The sequence below is a fragment of the Oncorhynchus gorbuscha genome, linkage group LG23 (genome assembly GCF_021184085.1).
Source record: "Oncorhynchus gorbuscha isolate QuinsamMale2020 ecotype Even-year linkage group LG23, OgorEven_v1.0, whole genome shotgun sequence".
In the NCBI taxonomy this organism is placed as follows: domain Eukaryota; kingdom Metazoa; phylum Chordata; class Actinopteri; order Salmoniformes; family Salmonidae; genus Oncorhynchus; species Oncorhynchus gorbuscha.
In genome coordinates this window covers 62,292,273-62,311,720 of record NC_060195.1, presented here as the reverse complement: position 1 = coordinate 62,311,720, position 19,448 = coordinate 62,292,273, and the positions used below count along the sequence as shown (strand labels likewise).

The window sequence follows — 19,448 nt, the reverse complement described above, 5'->3', positions numbered from 1 at the left end:
CTTGGGGGAATTAGAGTTCAATGGGACAGCCTTGGGGGACTAGAGTTCAATGGGACAGCCTTGGGGGACTTAGAGTTCAATGGGACAGCCTTGGGGGGACTAGAGTTCAATGGGACAGCCTTGGGGGATTAGAGTTCAATGGGACAGCCTTGGGGGAATTAGAGTGCAATGGGACAGCCTTGGGGGATTAGAGTGCAATGGGACAGCCTTGGGGGACTAGAGTTCAATGGGACAGCCTTGGGGGAATTAGAGTTCAATGGGACAGCCTTGGGGGAATTAGAGTTCAATGGGACAGCCTTGGGGGGACTAGAGTTCAATGGGACAGCCTTGGGGGAATTAGAGTTCAATGGGACAGCCTTGGGGGAATTAGAGTTCAATGGGACAGCCTTGGGGGAATTAGAGTTCAATGGGACAGCCTTGGGGGAATTAGAGTTCAATGGGACAGCCTTGGGGGAATTAGAGTTCAATGGGACAGCCTTGGGGGACTAGAGTTCAATGGGACAGCCTTGGGGGAATTAGAGTTCAATGGGACAGCCTTGGGGGAATTAGAGTTCAATGGGACAGCCTTGGGGGAATTAGAGTTCAATGGGACAGCCTTGGGGGAATTAGAGTTCAATGGGACAGCCTTGGGGGAATTAGAGTTCAATGGGACAGCCTTGGGGGAATTAGAGTTCAATGGGACAGCCTTGGGGGAATTAGAGTTCAATGGGACAGCCTTGGGGGAATTAGAGTTCAATGGGACAGCCTTGGGGGACTAGAGTTCAATGGGACAGCCTTGGGGGGATTAGAGTTCAATGGGACAGCCTTGGGGGACTTAGAGTTCAATGGGACAGCCTTGGGCAATGGGACAGCCTTGGGGGAGAGTTCAATGGGACAGCCTTGGGGGACTAGAGTTCAATGGGACAGCCTTGGGGGAATTAGAGTTCAATGGGACAGCCTTGGGGGAATTAGAGTTCAATGGGACAGCCTTGGGGGAATTAGAGTTCAATGGGACAGCCTTGGGGGAATTAGAGTTCAATGGGACAGCCTTGGGGGACTAGAGTTCAATGGGACAGCCTTGGGGGACTAGAGTTCAATGGGACAGCCTTGGGGGACTAGAGTTCAATGGGACAGCCTTGGGGGAATTAGAGTTCAATGGGACAGCCTTGGGGGAATTAGAGTTCAATGGGACAGCCTTGGGGGAATTAGAGTTCAATGGGACAGCCTTGGGGGAATTAGAGTTCAATGGGACAGCCTTGGGGGACTAGAGTTCAATGGGACAGCCTTGGGGGAATTAGAGTTCAATGGGACAGCCTTGGGGGGAATTAGAGTTCAATGGGACAGCCTTGGGGGAAATGGGAGAGTTCAATGGGACAGCCTTGGGGGAATTAGAGTTCAATGGGACAGCCTTGGGGGGACTAGAGTTCAATGGGACAGCCTTGGGGGAATTAGAGTTCAATGGGACAGCCTTGGGGGAATTAGAGTTCAATGGGACAGCCTTGGGGGAATTAGAGTTCAATGGGACAGCCTTGGGGGATTAGAGTTCAATGGGACAGCCTTGGGGAATTAGAGTTCAATGGGACAGCCTTGGGGGATTAGAGTTCAATGGGACAGCCTTGGGGGGATTAGAGTGCAATGGGACAGCCTTGGGGGATTAGAGTGCAATGGGACAGCCTTGGGGGGATTAGAGTTCAATGGGACAGCCTTGGGGGAATTAGAGTTCAATGGGACAGCTTTGGGGGATTAGAGTTCAATGGGACAGCCTTGGGGGATTAGAGTGCAATGGGACATCCTTGGGGGATTAGAGTTCAATGGGACAGCCTTGGGGGATTAGAGTGCAATGGGACAGCCTTGGGGGATTAGAGTGCAATGGGACAGCCTTGGGGGGATTAGAGTGCAATGGGACAGCCTTGGGGGATTAGAGTGCAATGGGACAGCCTTGGGGGGATTAGAGTGCAATGGGACAGCCTTGGGGGATTAGAGTTCAATGGGACAGCCTTGGGGGATTAGAGTGCAATGGGACAGCCTTGGGGGGACTAGAGTTCAATGGGACAGCCTTGGGGGAATTAGAGTGCAATGGGACAGCCTTGGGGGGATTAGAGTGCAATGGGACAGCCTTGGGGGATTAGAGTTCAATGGGACAGCCTTGGGGGATTAGAGTGCAATGGGACAGCCTTGGGGGATTAGAGTGCAATGGGACAGCCTTGGGGGATTAGAGTGCAATGGGACAGCCTTGGGGGAATTAGAGTTCAATGGGACAGCTTTGGGGGATTAGAGTTCAATGGGACAGCCTTGGGGGGTTAGAGTGCAATGGGACAGCCTTGGGGGATTAGAGTGCAATGGGACAGCCTTGGGGGGATTAGAGTTCAATGGGACAGCCTTGGGGGATTAGAGTGCAATGGGACAGCCTTGGGGGAATTAGAGTGCAATGGGACAGCCTTGGGGGATTAGAGTTCAATGGGACAGCCTTGGGGGATTAGAGTGCAATGGGACAGCCTTGGGGGAATTAGAGTGCAATGGGACAGCCTTGGGGGATTAGAGTTCAATGGGACAGCCTTGGGGGATTAGAGTGCAATGGGACAGCCTTGGGGGATTAGAGTTCAATGGGACAGCCTTGGGGGATTAGAGTGCAATGGGACAGCCTTGGGGGATTAGAGTGCAATGGGACAGCCTTGGGGGATTAGAGTGCAATGGGACAGCCTTGGGGAATTAGAGTTCAATGGGACAGCCTTGGGGGATTAGAGTTCAATGGGACAGCCTTGGGGGATTAGAGTGCAATGGGACAGCCTTGGGGGATTAGAGTTCAATGGGACAGCCTTGGGGGAATTAGAGTTCAATGGGACAGCCTTGGAGTGCAATGGGACAGCCTTGGGGATTAGAGTGCAATGGGACAGCCTTGGGGGAATTAGAGTTCAATGGGACAGCCTTGGGGGATTAGAGTTCAATGGGACAGCCTTGGGGGATTAGAGTGCAATGGGACAGCCTTGGGGGGATTAGAGTGTAATGGGACAGCCTTGGGGGATTAGAGTGCAATGGGACAGCCTTGGGGGGATTAGAGTGCAATGGGACAGCCTTGGGGGATTAGAGTGCAATGGGGCCTTGGGGGATTAGAGTGCAATGGGACAGCCTTGGGGGATTAGAGTTCAATGGGACAGCCTTGGGGGATTAGAGTGCAATGGGACAGCCTTGGGGGATTAGAGTGCAATGGGACAGCCTTGGGGGATTAGAGTTGCAATGGGACAGCCTTGGGGGAATTAGAGTTCAATGGGACAGCCTTGGGGGATTAGAGTTCAATGGGACAGCCTTGGGGGATTAGAGTTCAATGGGACATCCTTGGGGGATTAGAGTGTAATGGGACAGCCTTGGGGGATTAGAGTGCAATGGGACAGCCTTGGGGGATTAGAGTGCCATGGGACAGCCTTGGGGGATTAGAGTGCAATGGGACAGCCTTGGGGGATTAGAGTGCAATGGGACAGCCTTGGGGGATTAGAGTGCAATGGGACAGCCTTGGGGGGATTAGAGTTCAATGGGACAGCCTTGGGGGGATTAGAGTGCAATGGGACAGCCTTGGGGGATTAGAGTTCAATGGGACAGCCTTGGGGGATTAGAGTTCAATGGGACAGCCTTGGGGGAATTAGAGTTCAATGGGACAGCCTTGGGGGGACTAGAGTTCAATGGGACAGCCTTGGGGGAATTAGAGTTCAATGGGACAGCCTTGGGGGATTAGAGTTCAATGGGACAGCCTTGGGGGATTAGAGTTCAATGGGACAGCCTTGGGGGGATTAGAGTTCAATGGGACAGCCTTGGGGGATTAGAGTGCAATGGGACAGCCTTGGGGGACTAGAGTTCAATGGGACAGCCTTGGGGGATTAGAGTTCAATGGGACAGCCTTGGGGGAATTAGAGTTCAATGGGACAGCCTTGGGGGAATTAGAGTTCAATGGGACAGCCTTGGGGGGATTAGAGTTCAATGGGACAGCCTTGGGGGAATTAGAGTTCAATGGGACAGCCTTGGGGGATTAGAGTTCAATGGGACAGCCTTGGGGGATTAGAGTGCAATGGGACAGCCTTGGGGGATTAGAGTGCAATGGGACAGCCTTGGGGGATTAGATTGCAATGGGACAGCCTTGGGACAGCCTTGGGAATTAGAGTTCAATGGGACAGCTTTGGGGGATTAGAGTTCAATGGGACAGCCTTGGGGGATTAGAGTGCAATGGGACAGCCTTGGGGGATTAGAGTGCAATGGGACAGCCTTGGGGGGATTAGAGTGCAATGGGACAGCCTTGGGGGGATTAGAGTGCAATGGGACAGCCTTGGGGGGATTAGAGTGCAATGGGACAGCCTTGGGGGATTAGAGTGCAATGGGACAGCCTTGGGGGATGGGAGAGTGCAATGGGACAGCCTTGGGGGATTAGAGTTCAATGGGACAGCCTTGGGGGGATTAGAGTGCAATGGGACAGCCTTGGGGGGATTAGAGTGCAATGGGACAGCCTTGGGGGATTAGAGTGCAATGGGACAGCCTTGGGGGATTAGAGTGCAATGGGACAGCCTTGGGGGAATTAGAGTTCAATGGGACAGCCTTGGGGGATTAGAGTTCAATGGGACAGCCTTGGTGGGATTAGAGTGCAATGGGACAGCCTTGGGGGATTAGAGTGCAATGGGACAGCCTTGGGGGGATTAGAGTTCAATGGGACAGCCTTGGGGGATTAGAGTGCAATGGGACAGCCTTGGGGGAATTAGAGTGCAATGGGACAGCCTTGGGGGATTAGAGTTCAATGGGACAGCCTTGGGGGATTAGAGTGCAATGGGACAGCCTTGGGGGATTAGAGTTCAATGGGACAGCCTTGGGGGATTAGAGTGCAATGGGACAGCCTTGGGGGATAAGAGTGCAATGGGACAGCCTTGGGGGATTAGAGTGCAATGGGACAGCCTTGGGGGATTAGAGTTCAATGGGACAGCCTTGGGGGATTAGAGTTCAATGGGACAGCCTTGGGGGATTAGAGTGCAATGGGACAGCCTTGGGGGGATTAGAGTTCAATGGGACAGCCTTGGGGGATTAGAGTGCAATGGGACAGCCTTGGGGGATTAGAGTGTAATGGGACAGCCTTGGGGGATTAGAGTGCAATGGGACAGCCTTGGGGGATTAGAGTGCCATGGGACAGCCTTGGGGGATTAGAGTGCAATGGGACAGCCTTGGGGGATTAGAGTGCAATGGGACAGCCTTGGGGGATTAGAGTTCAATGGGACAGCCTTGGGGGAATTATAGTTCAATGGGACAGCCTTGGGGGATTAGAGTTCAATGGGACAGCCTTGGGGGATTAGAGTGCAATGGGACAGCCTTGGGGGATTAGAGTGCAATGGGACAGCCTTGGGGGATTAGAGTTCAATGGGACAGCCTTGGGGAGATTAGAGTTCAATGGGACAGCCTTGGGGGATTAGAGTTCAATGGGACAGCCTTGGGGGATTAGAGTTCAATGGGACAGCCTTGGGGGATTAGAGTTCAATGGGACAGCCTTGGGGGATTAGAGTGCAATGGGACAGCCTTGGGGGATTAGAGTGCAATGGGACAGCCTTGGGGGATAAGAGTGCAATGGGACAGCCTTGGGGGGATTAGAGTGCAATGGGACAGCCTTGGGGATTAGAGTGCAATGGGACAGCCTTGGGGGATAAGAGTGCAATGGGACAGCGTTGGGGGGATTAGAGTGCAATGGGACAGCCTTGGGGATTAGAGTGCAATGGGACAGCGTTGGGGGGATTAGAGTGCAATGGGACAGCCTTGGGGGATTAGAGTGCAATGGGACAGCCTTGGGGGGATTAGAGTGTAATGGGACAGCCTTGGGGGATTAGAGTGCAATGGGACAGCCTTGGGGGGATTAGAGTGTAATGGGACAGCCTTGGGGGATTAGAGTGCAATGGGACAGCCTTGGGGGGATTAGAGTGTAATGGGACAGCCTTGGGGGGATTAGAGTGCAATGGGACAGCCTTGGGGATTAGAGTGCAATGGGACAGCCTTGGGGGATTAGAGTGCAATGGGACAGCCTTGGGGGATTAGAGTGTAATGGGACAGCCTTGGGGGAATGGGACAGCCTTGGGGGATTAGAGTGCAATGGGACAGCCTTGGGGGATTAGAGTGCAATGGGACAGCCTTGGGGGATTAGAGTGTAATGGGACAGCCTTGGGGGAATCAAGGACGTGTGTTGGTGTTTTAAACAGACCAATGGGCTTTTATTAGGTACTTCTGCACCGCTAACAGACTCTTAATACCACCACTGATATAAACATGTGAGAACATGTAGACCGTCCTCCATTCACCTCTCCTTCTTTCACCCTTAGGGGGAGCCAAGACTGATCCATGGAGAACAGACACCATATTAGAATGGATAAATGCTGGTCCTTGGTCCGTGCGCATGTGGAGTGTGTGACGTAAATTGCGTGGGTGTGGGTAATTGGCTAAACGGATGGTTACGTCAAAAGTTCAACTCATCTGAAAATGGATGAAAATTGTATGGATATGGACACCTCACCTACGCTGACCCTGCGACTCCCATTGAGATTGGAAATCACTAGGGTCAAGGACCTCACAATACAATACTATCACAATACTTAGGTGCCGATACGATATGTATGTTTTGCGATTCGATACTGGGGTTTTATTCGCGATTTGATGTTCCAAACTTTTTGCTCACCATATGTCTGCTGCGGAGAGACGAGAGAGCATGAGAAAATACATTTTCAGGCATCATGGAAATAAAAGTGCTATTTAAAAAGAAGATTAGGAACATGCTATAGGATGAAAAATGTCCAGAGTTTTAGCGTAGGTACAGCCGACTAGCTCTAGCTAACATTGCCAAGCAAAAAAAATTAAATATATAATATACAGTATGTATACACTAATCTATACTTTGAGTCATCGTATCGATATAATATCGTCCAAAATAATAATGCGATATGTAAATATACCCCCCCCCCATCCCTAGACACCACGGATAAAGGTCAAATCAACAAGCCATTATACATTATACTTTCACCATCATTTTCTTCTCTTCTCTGCGCTCTGTAGTTTCTTCCTCTCTTTTTGATCGGGAACCAGGGTGTTGTGTGTGTGTGTGTGTGTGTGTGTGTGTGTGTGTGTGTGTGTGTGTGTGTGTGTGTGTGTGTGTGTGTGTGTGTGTGTGTGTGTGTGTGTGTGTGTGTGTGTGTGTGTGTGTGTGTGTGTGTGTGTGTGTGTGTGTGTGTGTGTGTGTGTGTGTGTGTGTGTGTGTGTGTGTGTGTGTGTGTGTGTCAGGAAGTGCACTTGCGGTGTTGTACTCTTTGATGATAAAGGACTAAGGTCCGTCATATATACTGTCATCTGGAGGATAGCTGGAGGGCTGACAACACACACACACGCCCCACCCCCACACACACAGAGAAAAATAATTTGCTACAGGGTGACTGTCTAAATGATTGAACGCTATTTTCCTCTCCTTCCTTCTTTCTCTCCCTCCTTCCCCCCCACTCCTCCGTTTCTGTCAACTCACAGGTGGTGTCCTCCCATCAGAAACACACTGAGACCAGCTTGACAGCACAGGACAGAAGGAGGGAGAGAGAGAGAGAGAGAGAGAGAGGGAGAGAGAGAGAGAGAGAGAGAGAGAGAGAGAGAGAGAGAGAGAGAGAGAGAGAGAGAGAGAGAGAGAGAGAGAGAGAGAGAGAGAGAGAGAGAGAGAGAGAGGGAGAGGGAGAGAGAGAGAGAGAGAGAGAGAGAGAGAGAGAGAGAGAGAGAGAGAGAGAGAGAGAGAGAGGGAGAGGGAGAGGGAGGGAGAGAGAGAGAGAGAGAGAGAGTCGACATCTGTGAATCACATCAAGGCAGCTGTGGTTAGAGTCTACTGCAGTTATTTTACGAACGAGAGGCAGAGAGGGGGACTGAAGTGGAGAGAAGGAGAGAGAAGGACAAAAGGAGGGGGGGCCTGGGTGAGTTTCCAAGCCGAGGACGGTGAACCCTGATCGGGGGGGGTCTTTCAGACGACAGTGGGGTTAGACCAGGCCCCTGGAGTTCCTTTGGAGAGATGAGGACCTCTGAGAAGACAGTGTTTGGTGATAATCAAATGAATCCTGACTCTAATGGATCCTGTGATTACAACATGGATTGACCTTTTCTTCTTCTCATCTGAAGGGATATTTTCGTTTTTTTATGTGGATGTTTTTCTGTGTGGAAATGTGTCTTATTTTTTCTAAATGAATTTGGAGTTTCATGTCTTTCTGGTGTGGATTTTAAGGAGGCTGTTTAGTTGACTCTGTGGATCTGAAACTGCCTCCACTCATCTGAAGGGATCTAAACAATAACTATTTTGGCCTTGGATTTCTTTCACATATCATTTTTTGCTGGAGTTTTGTGTTTTTTTCCAATATGTTTTTTTTATGCAGTAATTGAGACTGCTTTGTAACCTTGGTAACCAAGCGGTAACCAAGCGGTAACCACGCGTCAACTGAGCGGTAACCATGGCAGCAGCCTATCGCGTGGTAGTGAGCAGTGTTAGTTGCTACAGCAGCGTGGTGGTGGACCGTCGGGCTCAGAGTCACGCGGTGCACTACTGCTCCGGGTCATGTGGGGCGCTGTCCCAGGGACTGGACTGTACTGTGGTCCATCGCAGCACCTGCTCCGAGCTGCTGACCGCCCCCTCACACACACACACTCACACACACCCCGACCCCTCACACACATTCACACACAACCTGACCCGAAACGCAAACTCTCCTCACCAAATCCCCAACAGCTGTAAATTTAGTATCACCAGCTCTATCGGGAGTTTTGGTGTTCCTAATGATCCAAACAGTGTGTATGGTGTGGTGGGGGAGGACAGTCCTCCATGGCGAGGTAAGAAGGCCAACACTACCACCACTACTACCAGCTCTGGTCCTGACCGGCCTCTCCAGAGCTCTGCCAGTCTGAAGGACATCACAGGAGAAGCCATCAACCTGGCCAGTGGCAAACTCAAAGAGTTCTCCTTCGAGAAGCTCCGCCTCTCCACCAGTCATGTGACCTTCAGGAAAGGTCGCAAGGTCAGGCCGGACTCCTACAGCCGTCGGTCCACGGACCTCGACATCGTCTACGGACACTTCACTGGGAACGTCGGAGGAACGGGGAATGGGACTATTACCGGAAATGGAAACGCCAATGATGAGAACCTGCCTCCTTTCAGCGACACCATCAAGGTGCTCAAAGGCCTATCGCCTGCTAGCATCACCGCCGGGGGCGGGTCTCTATCCACAACCAGCCTATCCAGTGTCTCCAGGGCTGGGGGCGGGTCCACCAGTAGCCTATCCAGCGCCTGCTCTGGTTCCTTGGAGGCGGGGCTAAACACAGTGGCGTCTCTCTACCTCAGCTCATTAGCCGACGAGTCCCTCATCGCCCGGTTACTGGAGAAGACCCGTGCAGGGGAGGAGGGAGGAGTGGGAGGAGCAGGGGGGGAAGACATACGGGCCTGTCTGGACATTCTGGTCAAGTGTTCAGAGGACTTGAAGAAATGTACTGACATCATCAAGCAGTGTATCAGTAGGAAGAGTCCCGGGGGAGGGGAGGATGGGGGAGCCAGTCCAGAGAGCATCTACAGAGCTGTGATGACTAGACTGAGCTCCTATCTGAGGAAACTGCCTCTAGAGCTGGAGGGGGCTGGGTTAGGGTTAGGGTCAGGGTCAGGGGCTGGAGGTCAAGGATCAGGGATTGGAGGTAATAGCGAGTTGGCCGAGCTGGTTAGTAGTCTCCATATGCTGCAGCAAGCTGCTGTCCCCTTCTCACCCATATTTGGGAATGATCAACCGCCACGGTATGAGGACGTTGTTCAGAACCCTCCCTTACCCAAGAGCAGGGATATACTGCCACCCTCGTCACTCGCTCCAGACTCTTCTCTCTCTTTGTCCACTATGCCTGAGACAGCAGGGAGACATAAGGTTCAGACCAACGGGCTGCAGCACACACACACTCTGTCACACACACACTCTCCCTCACCGCACACACACACGTTGTCTATTTCTACCCCTCCATCCCAGGCACACACACCTTCATCACAAACTCACACTCCGTCAGCGCTTACACACACTCCGTCCATCTCCCCCATGGAGGCTCTCTTCATTGAGGAGGACGCAGACCTGGGAAGGGGGCTGAACAGGGCTTCCAGACACACACACTCACAAACCCCGACCAGAAGCCTCACACACACTCACAGTCGGAACGGGACAGCTTTTAGTCCACACACACCCCCCAGCTCCGCGCGCACACACCTCAGCCCCAATCTCTCACATGTACACGTTACACACACACTCCAGTCTGCTGGTGAAGACCTCACCTGCCCCCCAACCTCCGAACACACCCCTCCTGTCACTCATAGAGACCACGACATCGACAGGCTTCTGATGGACTTGGAGTATCTGTCGCAGAGCATGGGTCGGGAGAGAGACCGAGTCAGAGAGGGAGAGAGAGAAAGAGAGGCGGAGCCCCCTCTCCCCGTTAAGACCAGACAGAGGGGGACAGAACAGGGGAACACCTCCACACAAACCCAACCCTGTCTCAAGACACAAACCCAAATCAACCCCCAGGCTCAAAGGCCTGTTCTTGTTAGCCACCTAACCGCTAACGCCCAGGCCACTAGGTCGACCCCCAGCTCCCCTGCTCCTCTTCTCCAGGCAGAGGGCAGCGTGGTGGGGCTGGGAGATGAGGAGGACAGGGCCCTGCTGCTGAGGATCCTGGAGAGCATTGAGAGCTTTGCCCAGGAGCTGGTGGACTCTGGGGGTAGTCCTGGGAACACTGGGAAGACTGGGGCTCAGAGCAAAGAGAATGAGGTGATGAGACTCCTACAGGACACTCTGGCTACTGCAGCCAAGACTGACACTCTGACGCAGGCCAAACTACCTGGATCTCCACCCGCTGGGCAAGGTGACTGTCCGTGTCCATCTATTCCTATTTACGGTATTGTGTATATGTTACACGGTTCTTCTTTCTATGTATGTGAACTGAACTGTGTCTTTACCTACAGATGTATCCACACCTGCACTCAGACCTACATCTGGTGCTGTATCCACGCCTGCACCCAGACCTACATCTGGTGCTGTATCCACACCTGCACTCAGACCTACATCTGGTGCTGTATCCACGCCTGCACCCAGACCTACATCTGGTGCTGTATCCACGCCTGCACCCAGACCTACATCTGGTGCTGTATCCACGCCTGCACCCAGACCTACATCTGGTGCTGTATCCACGCCTGCACCCAGACCTACATCTGGTGCTGTATCCATGCCTGCACCCAGACCTACATCTGGTGCTGTATCCACGCCTGCACTCAGACCTACATCTGGTGCTGTATCCACGCCTGCACTCAGACCTACATCTGGTGCTGTATCCACGCCTGCGCTCAGACCTACATCTGGTGCTGTATCCACGCCTGCACTCAGACCTACATCTGGTGCTGTATCCACGCCTGCACCCAGACCTACATCTGGTGCTGTATCCACGCCTGCACCCAGACCTACATCTGGAGCTGTATCCATGCCTGCACCCAGACCTACATCTGGAGCTGTTCCTACAGCTCTACCTATCTCTTCAGCTCCCACACCTGTCCCTGTCCCTGTCCCTGTCCCTGTCCCTGTCCCTGTCCCTGTCCCTGTCCCTGTCCCTGTCCCTGTCCCTGTCCCCACAACCCTAGCAGAGTCTGTCGCTACAGACCATGCTACACCTTCTGCCCTACCCACACCTGTTCCACCCCCTACAGTCGTACCCACACCTGTTCCACCCCCTACAGTCGTACCCACACCTTTTCCACCCCCTACAGTCGTACCCACACCTGTTCCACCCCCTACAGTCGTACCCACACCTGTTCCACCCCCTACAGTCGTACCCACACCTTCAGAAGCAGCCGCTAGACGTGAACATCCTCCTGTAGCTGACCTGACAGCGGTACTTACCACCACGGCCACCTCTCCACCGGCTGTAACACCTGTCCCCTCCCCTGTCCCGCCCCCTACACCCTCCCCTGTCCCGCCCCCTACACCCACACCTGGAGAGGCACCTGTCGCTGCTCCTCCTGTTGCCGTGAGACACCCGATTGCCCCTAGCGATGTGGTTGCCCTGAGAGACATCGGCTCGACGCTGCTCATCCAGCAGACGCCCGAGGTGATCAGAGTGAGTACCCCTGACTGACGTGTGTGTGTGTGTGCGTGCGCGTGCGTGCGTGTGCGTGTGTGTGTGTGTGTGTCAGGCTGTCAGACTTCTATTAGTCAGGTCTACCTGCCTCTTCCTCTAATACTATTGTTGCTGAAGGAGACTACTTTCTCTGTGTTCTAGTTGAGAGATGTATTGCTGGTTGGATATGTGTATATGTGTTAGCTGAGAGAGAGAGAAATAGATTAAGGGAGAGGGAGGCAGAGAGAGATAGTGAGGCAGAGAGAGAGGGAGGCAGAGAGAGAGGGACAGAGAGAGTGAGAGAGACAGAGGGATGCATGCAGAGAGTTAGAGAGGCAGAGAGAAAGGGAGGCAGAGACAGTGAGGGAGGCAGAGACAGGGAGGGAGGCAGAGACAGGGTGGGAGGCAGAGACAGAGAGGGAGGCAGAGACAGGGAGGGAGGCAGAGACAGGGAGGGAGGCAGAGACAGGGAGGGAGGCAGAGAAAGGGAGGGAGGCAGAGACAGGGTGGGAGGCAGAGACAGGGAGGGAGGCAGAGACAGGGAGGGAGGCAGAGACAGAGAGGGAGGCAGAGAGAGAGGGACAGAGAGAGTGAGAGAGACAGAGGGATGCATGCAGAGAGTTAGAGAGGCAGAGAGAAAGGGAGGCAGAGACAGTGAGGGAGGCAGAGACAGTGAGGGAGGCAGAGACAGGGAGGGAGGCAGAGACAGGGTGGGAGGCAGAGACAGAGAGGGAGGCAGAGACAGGGAGGGAGGCAGAGACAGGGAGGGAGGCAGAGACAGGGAGGGAGGCAGAGAAAGGGAGGGAGGCAGAAACAGGGTGGGAGGCAGAGACAGGGAGGGAGGCAGAGACAGGGAGGGAGGCAGAGACAGAGAGGGAGGCAGAGAGAGAGGGACAGAGAGAGTGAGAGAGACAGAGGGATGCATGCAGAGAGTTAGAGAGGCAGAGAGAAAGGGAGGCAGAGACAGTGAGGGAGGCAGAGACAGAGAGGGAGGCAGAGACAGGGAGGGAGGCAGAGACAGGGAGGGAGGCAGAGACAGGGTGGGAGGCAGAGACAGGGAGGGAGGCAGAGACAGGGTGGGAGGCAGAGACAGAGAGGGAGGCAGAGAGAGAGGGACAGAGAGAGTGAGAGAGACAGAGGGATGCATGCAGAGAGTTAGAGAGGCAGAGAGAAAGGGAGGCAGAGACAGTGAGGGAGGCAGAGACAGAGAGGGAGGCAGAGACAGGGAGGGAGGCAGAGACAGGGAGGGAGGCAGAGACAGGGTGGGAGGCAGAGACAGGGAGGGAGGCAGAGACAGGGTGGGAGGCAGAGACAGAGAGGGAGGCAGAGACAGGGAGGGAGGCAGAGACAGGGAGGGAGGCAGAGACAGGGAGGGAGGCAGAGACAGGGTGGGAGGCAGAGACAGAGAGGGAGGCAGAGACAGGTAGGGAGGCAGAGACAGGGAGGGAGGCAGAGACAGGTAGGGAGGCAGATACAGGGTGGGAGGCAGAGACAGGGAGGGAGGCAGAGACAGGGAGGGAGGCAGATACAGGGTGGGAGGCAGAGACAGGGAGGGAGGCAGAGACAGGGAGGGAGGCAGAGACAGGTAGGGAGGCAGATACAGGGTGGGAGGCAGAGACAGGGAGGGAGGCAGAGACAGGGAGGGAGGCAGAGACAGGGAGGGAGGCAGAGACAGGGAGGGAGGCAGAGACAGGGAGGGAGGCAGAGAAAGGGAGGGAGGCAGAAACAGGGTGAGAGGCAGAGACAGGGAGGGAGGCAGAGACAGGGAGGGAGGCAGAGACAGGGAGGGAGGCAGAGACAGGGAGGGAGGCAGAGACAGGGTGGGAGGCAGACACAGGAGGGAGGCAGAGACAGGGAGGGAGGCAGAGACAGAGAGGGAGGCAGAGACAGGGAGGGAGGCAGAGACAGGGAGGGAGGCAGAGACAGGGAGGGAGGCAGAAACAGGGTGGGAGGCAGAGACAGGGAGGGAGGCAGAGACAGGGAGGGAGGCAGAGACAGAGAGGGAGGCAGAGACAGGGAGGGAGGCAGAGACAGGGTGGGAGGCAGACACAGAGAGGGAGGCAGAGACAGGGAGGGAGGCAGAGACAGAGAGGGAGGCAGAGACAGGGAGGGAGGCAGAGACAGGGAGGGAGGCAGAGAGAGAGAGAAAGGAAGAGGTGGAGACAAAGTGGTGGCCAGCTCTCTCCTCTCTCCTCTGGAATGTTTGGGGTAGTTTAGGGCTTTGTGCTGTCACAGGAGACAGAGCATTATTGCTCTGTGTTTGTGTGTGTGAGTGTGTGTGTCAGTATGTTAAAGTGGGAGGTACTTTAGGTTCCTGGGTGTTCCGTCAGTGCTGGGTGCCAAGGTAACGTCATAAATACAGAGCCTTCAGAAAGTATTCACACCCCATGACTTATTCCACATTTTGTTTTGTTACAGCCTGAATTTGAAATGCATGAAATATCGTTTTTGCTCACCCATCTACGCACAATACCACATAATGACAAAGTGAAAACATGTTTTAGACATTTTTGCATACTTATTGTAAATGAAATACAGAAATATCTAGTTTACATAAGTATCCACACCAATACATGTTAGAAGCACCTTTGGCAGTGATTATAGCTGTGAGTCTTTCAGGGTCACTAAGAGCTTTGTACACTTGGACTGTACAACATTTGCACATGATTCTTTTTAAAATTCTTCAAGCTCTGTCAAGTTGGTTGTTAATCATTGCTAGACAGCCATTTTCACATCTTGCCATAGATTTTCAAGACGATTTTAAGTCAAAGCTGTAACTAGGCCATTCAGGGACATTCAATATTGTCTTGGTAAACAACTCTAGTGTAGATAAGTGTTTTAGGTTAATGTCCTGTTGAAAGGTGAATTTGTCAGCAGTGTCTGTTGGAAAGCAGACTGAACCAGGTTTTCCTCCAGGATATTGCCGGTGCTTTGCTCTATTCCGTTGCTTTTTCATTTGATTTATCCTAATAATAACAAGCAAACCCATAACACTCACCACCATTCTGGAAAATATAAAGATACTCAGTGATGTGATGTTCTGTACAGGCTTCCTTCTTTTCACTCTGTCATTTAGGTTAGTATTGTGGAGTTACTACAATGTTGTTGATCCATCCTCCTATCACAGCCATTAAACTCTGTAACACCATAGTACCCTCCAAGCTCGTCATCAAGCTCGAGACCCTGGGTCTCGACCCCGCCCTGTGCAACTGGGTACTGGACTTCCTGACGGGCCGCCCCCAGGTGGTGAGGGTAGGCAACAACATCTCCACCCCGCTGATCCTCAACACTGGGGCCCCACAAGGGTGCGTTCTGAGCCCTCTCCTGTACTCCCTGTTCACCCACGACTGCGTGGCCAAGCACGCCTCCAACTCAATCATCAAGTTTGCGGACGACACAACAGTGGTAGGCTTGATTACCAACAACGACGAGACGGCCTACAGGGAGGAGGTGAGGGCCCTCGGAGTGTGGTGTCAGGAAAATAACCTCACACTCAACGTCAACAAAACTAAGGAGATGATTGTGGACTTCAGGAAACAGCAGAGGGAACACCCCCCTATCCACATCGATGGAACAGTAGTGGAGAGGGTAGCAAGTTTTAAGTTCCTCGGCATACACATCACAGACAAACTGAATTGGTCCACTCACACTGACAGCGTCGTGAAGAAGGCGCAGCAGCGCCTCTTCAACCTCAGGAGGCTGAAGAAATTCGGCTTGTCACCAAAAGCACTCACAAACTTCTACAGATGCACAATCGAGAGCATCCTGGCGGGCTGTATCACAGCCTGGTACGGCAACTGCTCCGCCCACTACCGTAAGGATCTCCAGAGGGTAGCGAGGTCTGCACAACGCATCACCGGGGGCAAACTACTAGCCCTCCAGGACACCTACACCACCCGATGTCACAGGAAGGCCATAAAGATCATCAAGGACAACAACCACCCGAGCCACTACCTGTTCACCCCGCTATCATCCAGAAGGCGAGGTCAGTACAGGTGCATCAAAGCTGGGACCGAGAGACTGAAAAACAGCTTCTATCTCAAGGCCATCAGACTGTTAAACAGCCACCACTAACATTGAGTTGCCGCTGCCAACACACTGACACTGACTCAACTCCAGCCACTTTAATAATGGGAATTTATGGGAAATGATGTAAATATATCACTAGCCACTTTAAACAATGCTACCTTATATAATGTTACTTACCCTACATTATTCATCTCATATGCATACGTATATACTGTACTCTACATCATCGACTGCATCCTTATGTAATACATGTATCACTAGCCACTTGAACTATGCCACTTTGTTTACATACTCATCTCATATGTATATACTGCACTCAATACCATCTACTGTATCTTGCCTATGCTGCTCTGTACCATCACTCATTCATATATCTTTATGTACATATTCTTTATCCCCTTACACTGTGTATAAGACAGTAGTTTTGGAATTGTTAGTTAGATTACTTGTTGGTTATTACTGCATTGTCGGAACGAGTAGCACAAGCATTTCGCTACACTCGCATTAACATCTGCTAACCATGTGTATGTGACAAATAAAATTGTATTTTATTTTATTTTATTTGTTTTAAAGTCACCATTGGCCTCATGGTGAAATCCCAGAGCTGTTTCCTTCCTCTACAGCATCTGAATGACTTTCATGTTTAATTCATTTGTAAAAATGTCTGAAAACTCCGTTTTGACATTATGGGGTATTGTGTTTAGACCAGTGTCACAACATCTCAATTGAATCCATTTTAAATTCTGTCTGTAACACAACAACATGTGGAGAAAGTCAAGGGGTGTGAACACTTTCTGAAGGCCCTGTATGTGGCCTACATATCAACATGGAGTAAGGTTACAGCGCATGGTCAATCAACAGACAGGAGAGGTAGACGGAAAGAGAGATGGAGGGATGACAAGGAGAGAGAGAGAGAGAGAGAGAGAGAGAGAGAGAGAGAGAGAGAGAGAGAGAGAGAGAGAGAGAGAGAGAGAGAGAGAGGAATGTAGATGAAGTGGTCCACTCACAGGCTCTCCTCTCTGATTGGTTGAAGTGTTATTTTGGGACCAGTCTCTGTTGTTGTAGCAGAACGGGTGTGTGCGTGTGTGTGTGCATGTGTATGTGCGTGTGTGTGTGTGTGTGTGTGAGTGAGGGGCTGATTTGAGCACAGCAGGAGAGGGTGGGGGCTGTTGGCATTGGGAATGTTAATGGTGTTGTTACCAAGCGCACACACACACACACACACACACACGCACACACTAGGCTGACAGATAGAGGTGTGATGGGGACCTAAATCTGTCTACTACGGCATCTTGCTAACAGACTCACTGTCGCCACAGTGTAAACGGACCCTGTGTGTGTGTGTGTGTGTGTGTGTGTGTGTGTGTGTGTGTGTGTGTGTGTGTGTGTGTGTGTGTGTGTGTGTGTGTGTGTGTGTGTGTGTGTGTGTGTGTGTGTGTGTGTGTGTGTGTGTGTGTGTGTGTGTGTGTGTGTGTGTATCTGTCGCCAAAGGGTAGGCTGACCCATTGCTACTGTTAGGTCACAGCTGAGTTTAGGAATAGCTATGTGTGTGTGTGTGTGTGTGTGTGTGTGTGTGTGTGTGTGTGTGTGTGTGTGTGTGTGTGTGTGTGTGTGTGTGTGTGTGTGTGTGTGTGTGTGTGTGTGTGTGTGTGTGTGTGTGTGTGTGTGTGTGTGTGTGTGGTGCTTTCTGACACCCGAAGCCTCTTTGGCACTCTGAGAATTATGCAAATACACCCCAGCGCCAACCCCGCCTCATGTCCTAATTAAACATTACCCTGTCAGTCACACTGAAGTGCGACACAGGGGTCCAAAGGCAGTGTGTGTGTGTGTGTGTGTGTGTGTGTGTGTGTGTGTGTGTGTGTGTGTGTGTGTGTGTGTGTGTGTGTGTGTGTGTGTGTGTGTGTGTGTGTGTGTGTGTGTGTGTGTGTGTGTGTGTGTGTGTGTGTGTGTGTGTGTCTGGTGACAGAGTAATATAGGCCTTTCTGCACCTGTCAGAGTGTACCCATTAATCACCATGGAGACCAGGAGGCAAGGCCAGATGAATCCAAGGCCAGGCAAACCAAGTCGAATGCAGAGCAGAGAGCAGAGAGCAAGACAAGACGAGCAGAGCAGACAGCAGAGAGCAAGACAAGACGAGCAGAACAGACAGCAGAGAGCAAGACAAGACGAGCAGAGCAGACAGCAGAGAGCAAGACAAGACGAGCAGAGCAGACAGCAGAGAGCAAGACAAGACGAGCAGAGCAGACAGCAGAGAGCAAGACAAGACGAGCAGAGCAGACAGCAGAGAGCAAGACAAGGCGAGCAGAGCAGACAGCAGAGAGCAAGACAAGACGAGCAGAGCAGACAGCAGAGAGCAAGACAAGACGAGCAGAGCAGACAGCAGAGAGCAAGACAAGACGAGCAGAGCAGACAGCAGAGAGCAAGACAAGACGAGCAGAGCAGACAGCAGAGAGCAAGACAAGACGAGCAGAGCAGACAGCAGAGAGCAAGACAAGACGAGCAGAGCAGACAGCAGAGAGCAAGACAAGACGAGCAGAACAGACAGCAGAGAGCAAGACAAGACGAGCAGAGCAGACAGCAGAGAGCAAGACAAGACGAGCAGAGCAGACAGCAGAGAGCAAGACAAGACGAGCAGAGCAGACAGCAGAGAGCAAGACAAGACGAGCAGAACAGACAGCAGAGAGCAAGACAAGACGAGCAGAGCAGACAGCAGAGAGCAAGACAAGACGAGCAGAGCAGACAGCAGAGAGCAAGACAAGACGAGCAGAGCAGACAGCAGAGAGCAGACTAGCCATTTGGAGCCCAGAACTGAAATGAGGGATAGCCAACCCTCCTCCTACCCTTCTACAGTGACTGCATTTCAAATGGCACCCTATTCCCTTGACCAGGGCCCTAGGCACTAGGGTGCCATTCGGGACGAAGCCAGGCACAAGATAATAGAGCTGAAGGAAAACGTGTGAGAAAGAGAAGAGGTCGACAAGATGAATGGAGGGCTAAACAACAGGGGTTGTTGTCTTGGGGTCGGTACTTAATGACATCAGCTCCCGAATGCTTCCACAGGAAATTAGGTCACAGCAGGAAGCTCAGCCAAGCGGTGAAAGAAGCCCCCTCCCCCACTTTCCCACTACTTCCCTCTCTAACACAAAAATACACACACAGACACACCTTGGACTCATGGAGTCAGTGTTGCTGTGTGTAAGGATTTTCCAACACTCACAATAGCCTCCAAGGTTAGCCACCCACACACACACACACACACACACACACACACACACACACACACACAC

The 19,448-nt window shown here is 52.3% G+C and overlaps 1 protein-coding gene across 1 annotated transcript in view; it reads left to right on the top strand.

Moving 5' to 3' along the window:
- The first annotated feature begins 7,756 nt into the window (after positions 1–7,756).
- The window catches only part of LOC124011192 (serine/threonine-protein phosphatase 2A regulatory subunit B'' subunit alpha-like), a 30,227-nt gene continuing 18,535 nt past the window's right edge, over positions 7,757–19,448 (top strand). The window contains exons 1-2 of the mRNA XM_046324303.1: positions 7,757–10,887; positions 10,988–12,132. Coding sequence (XP_046180259.1) covers positions 8,457–10,887; positions 10,988–12,132 — 3,576 coding nt within the window. The 5' untranslated portion in view covers positions 7,757–8,456. The remainder of the gene's footprint in view (positions 10,888–10,987; positions 12,133–19,448) is intronic.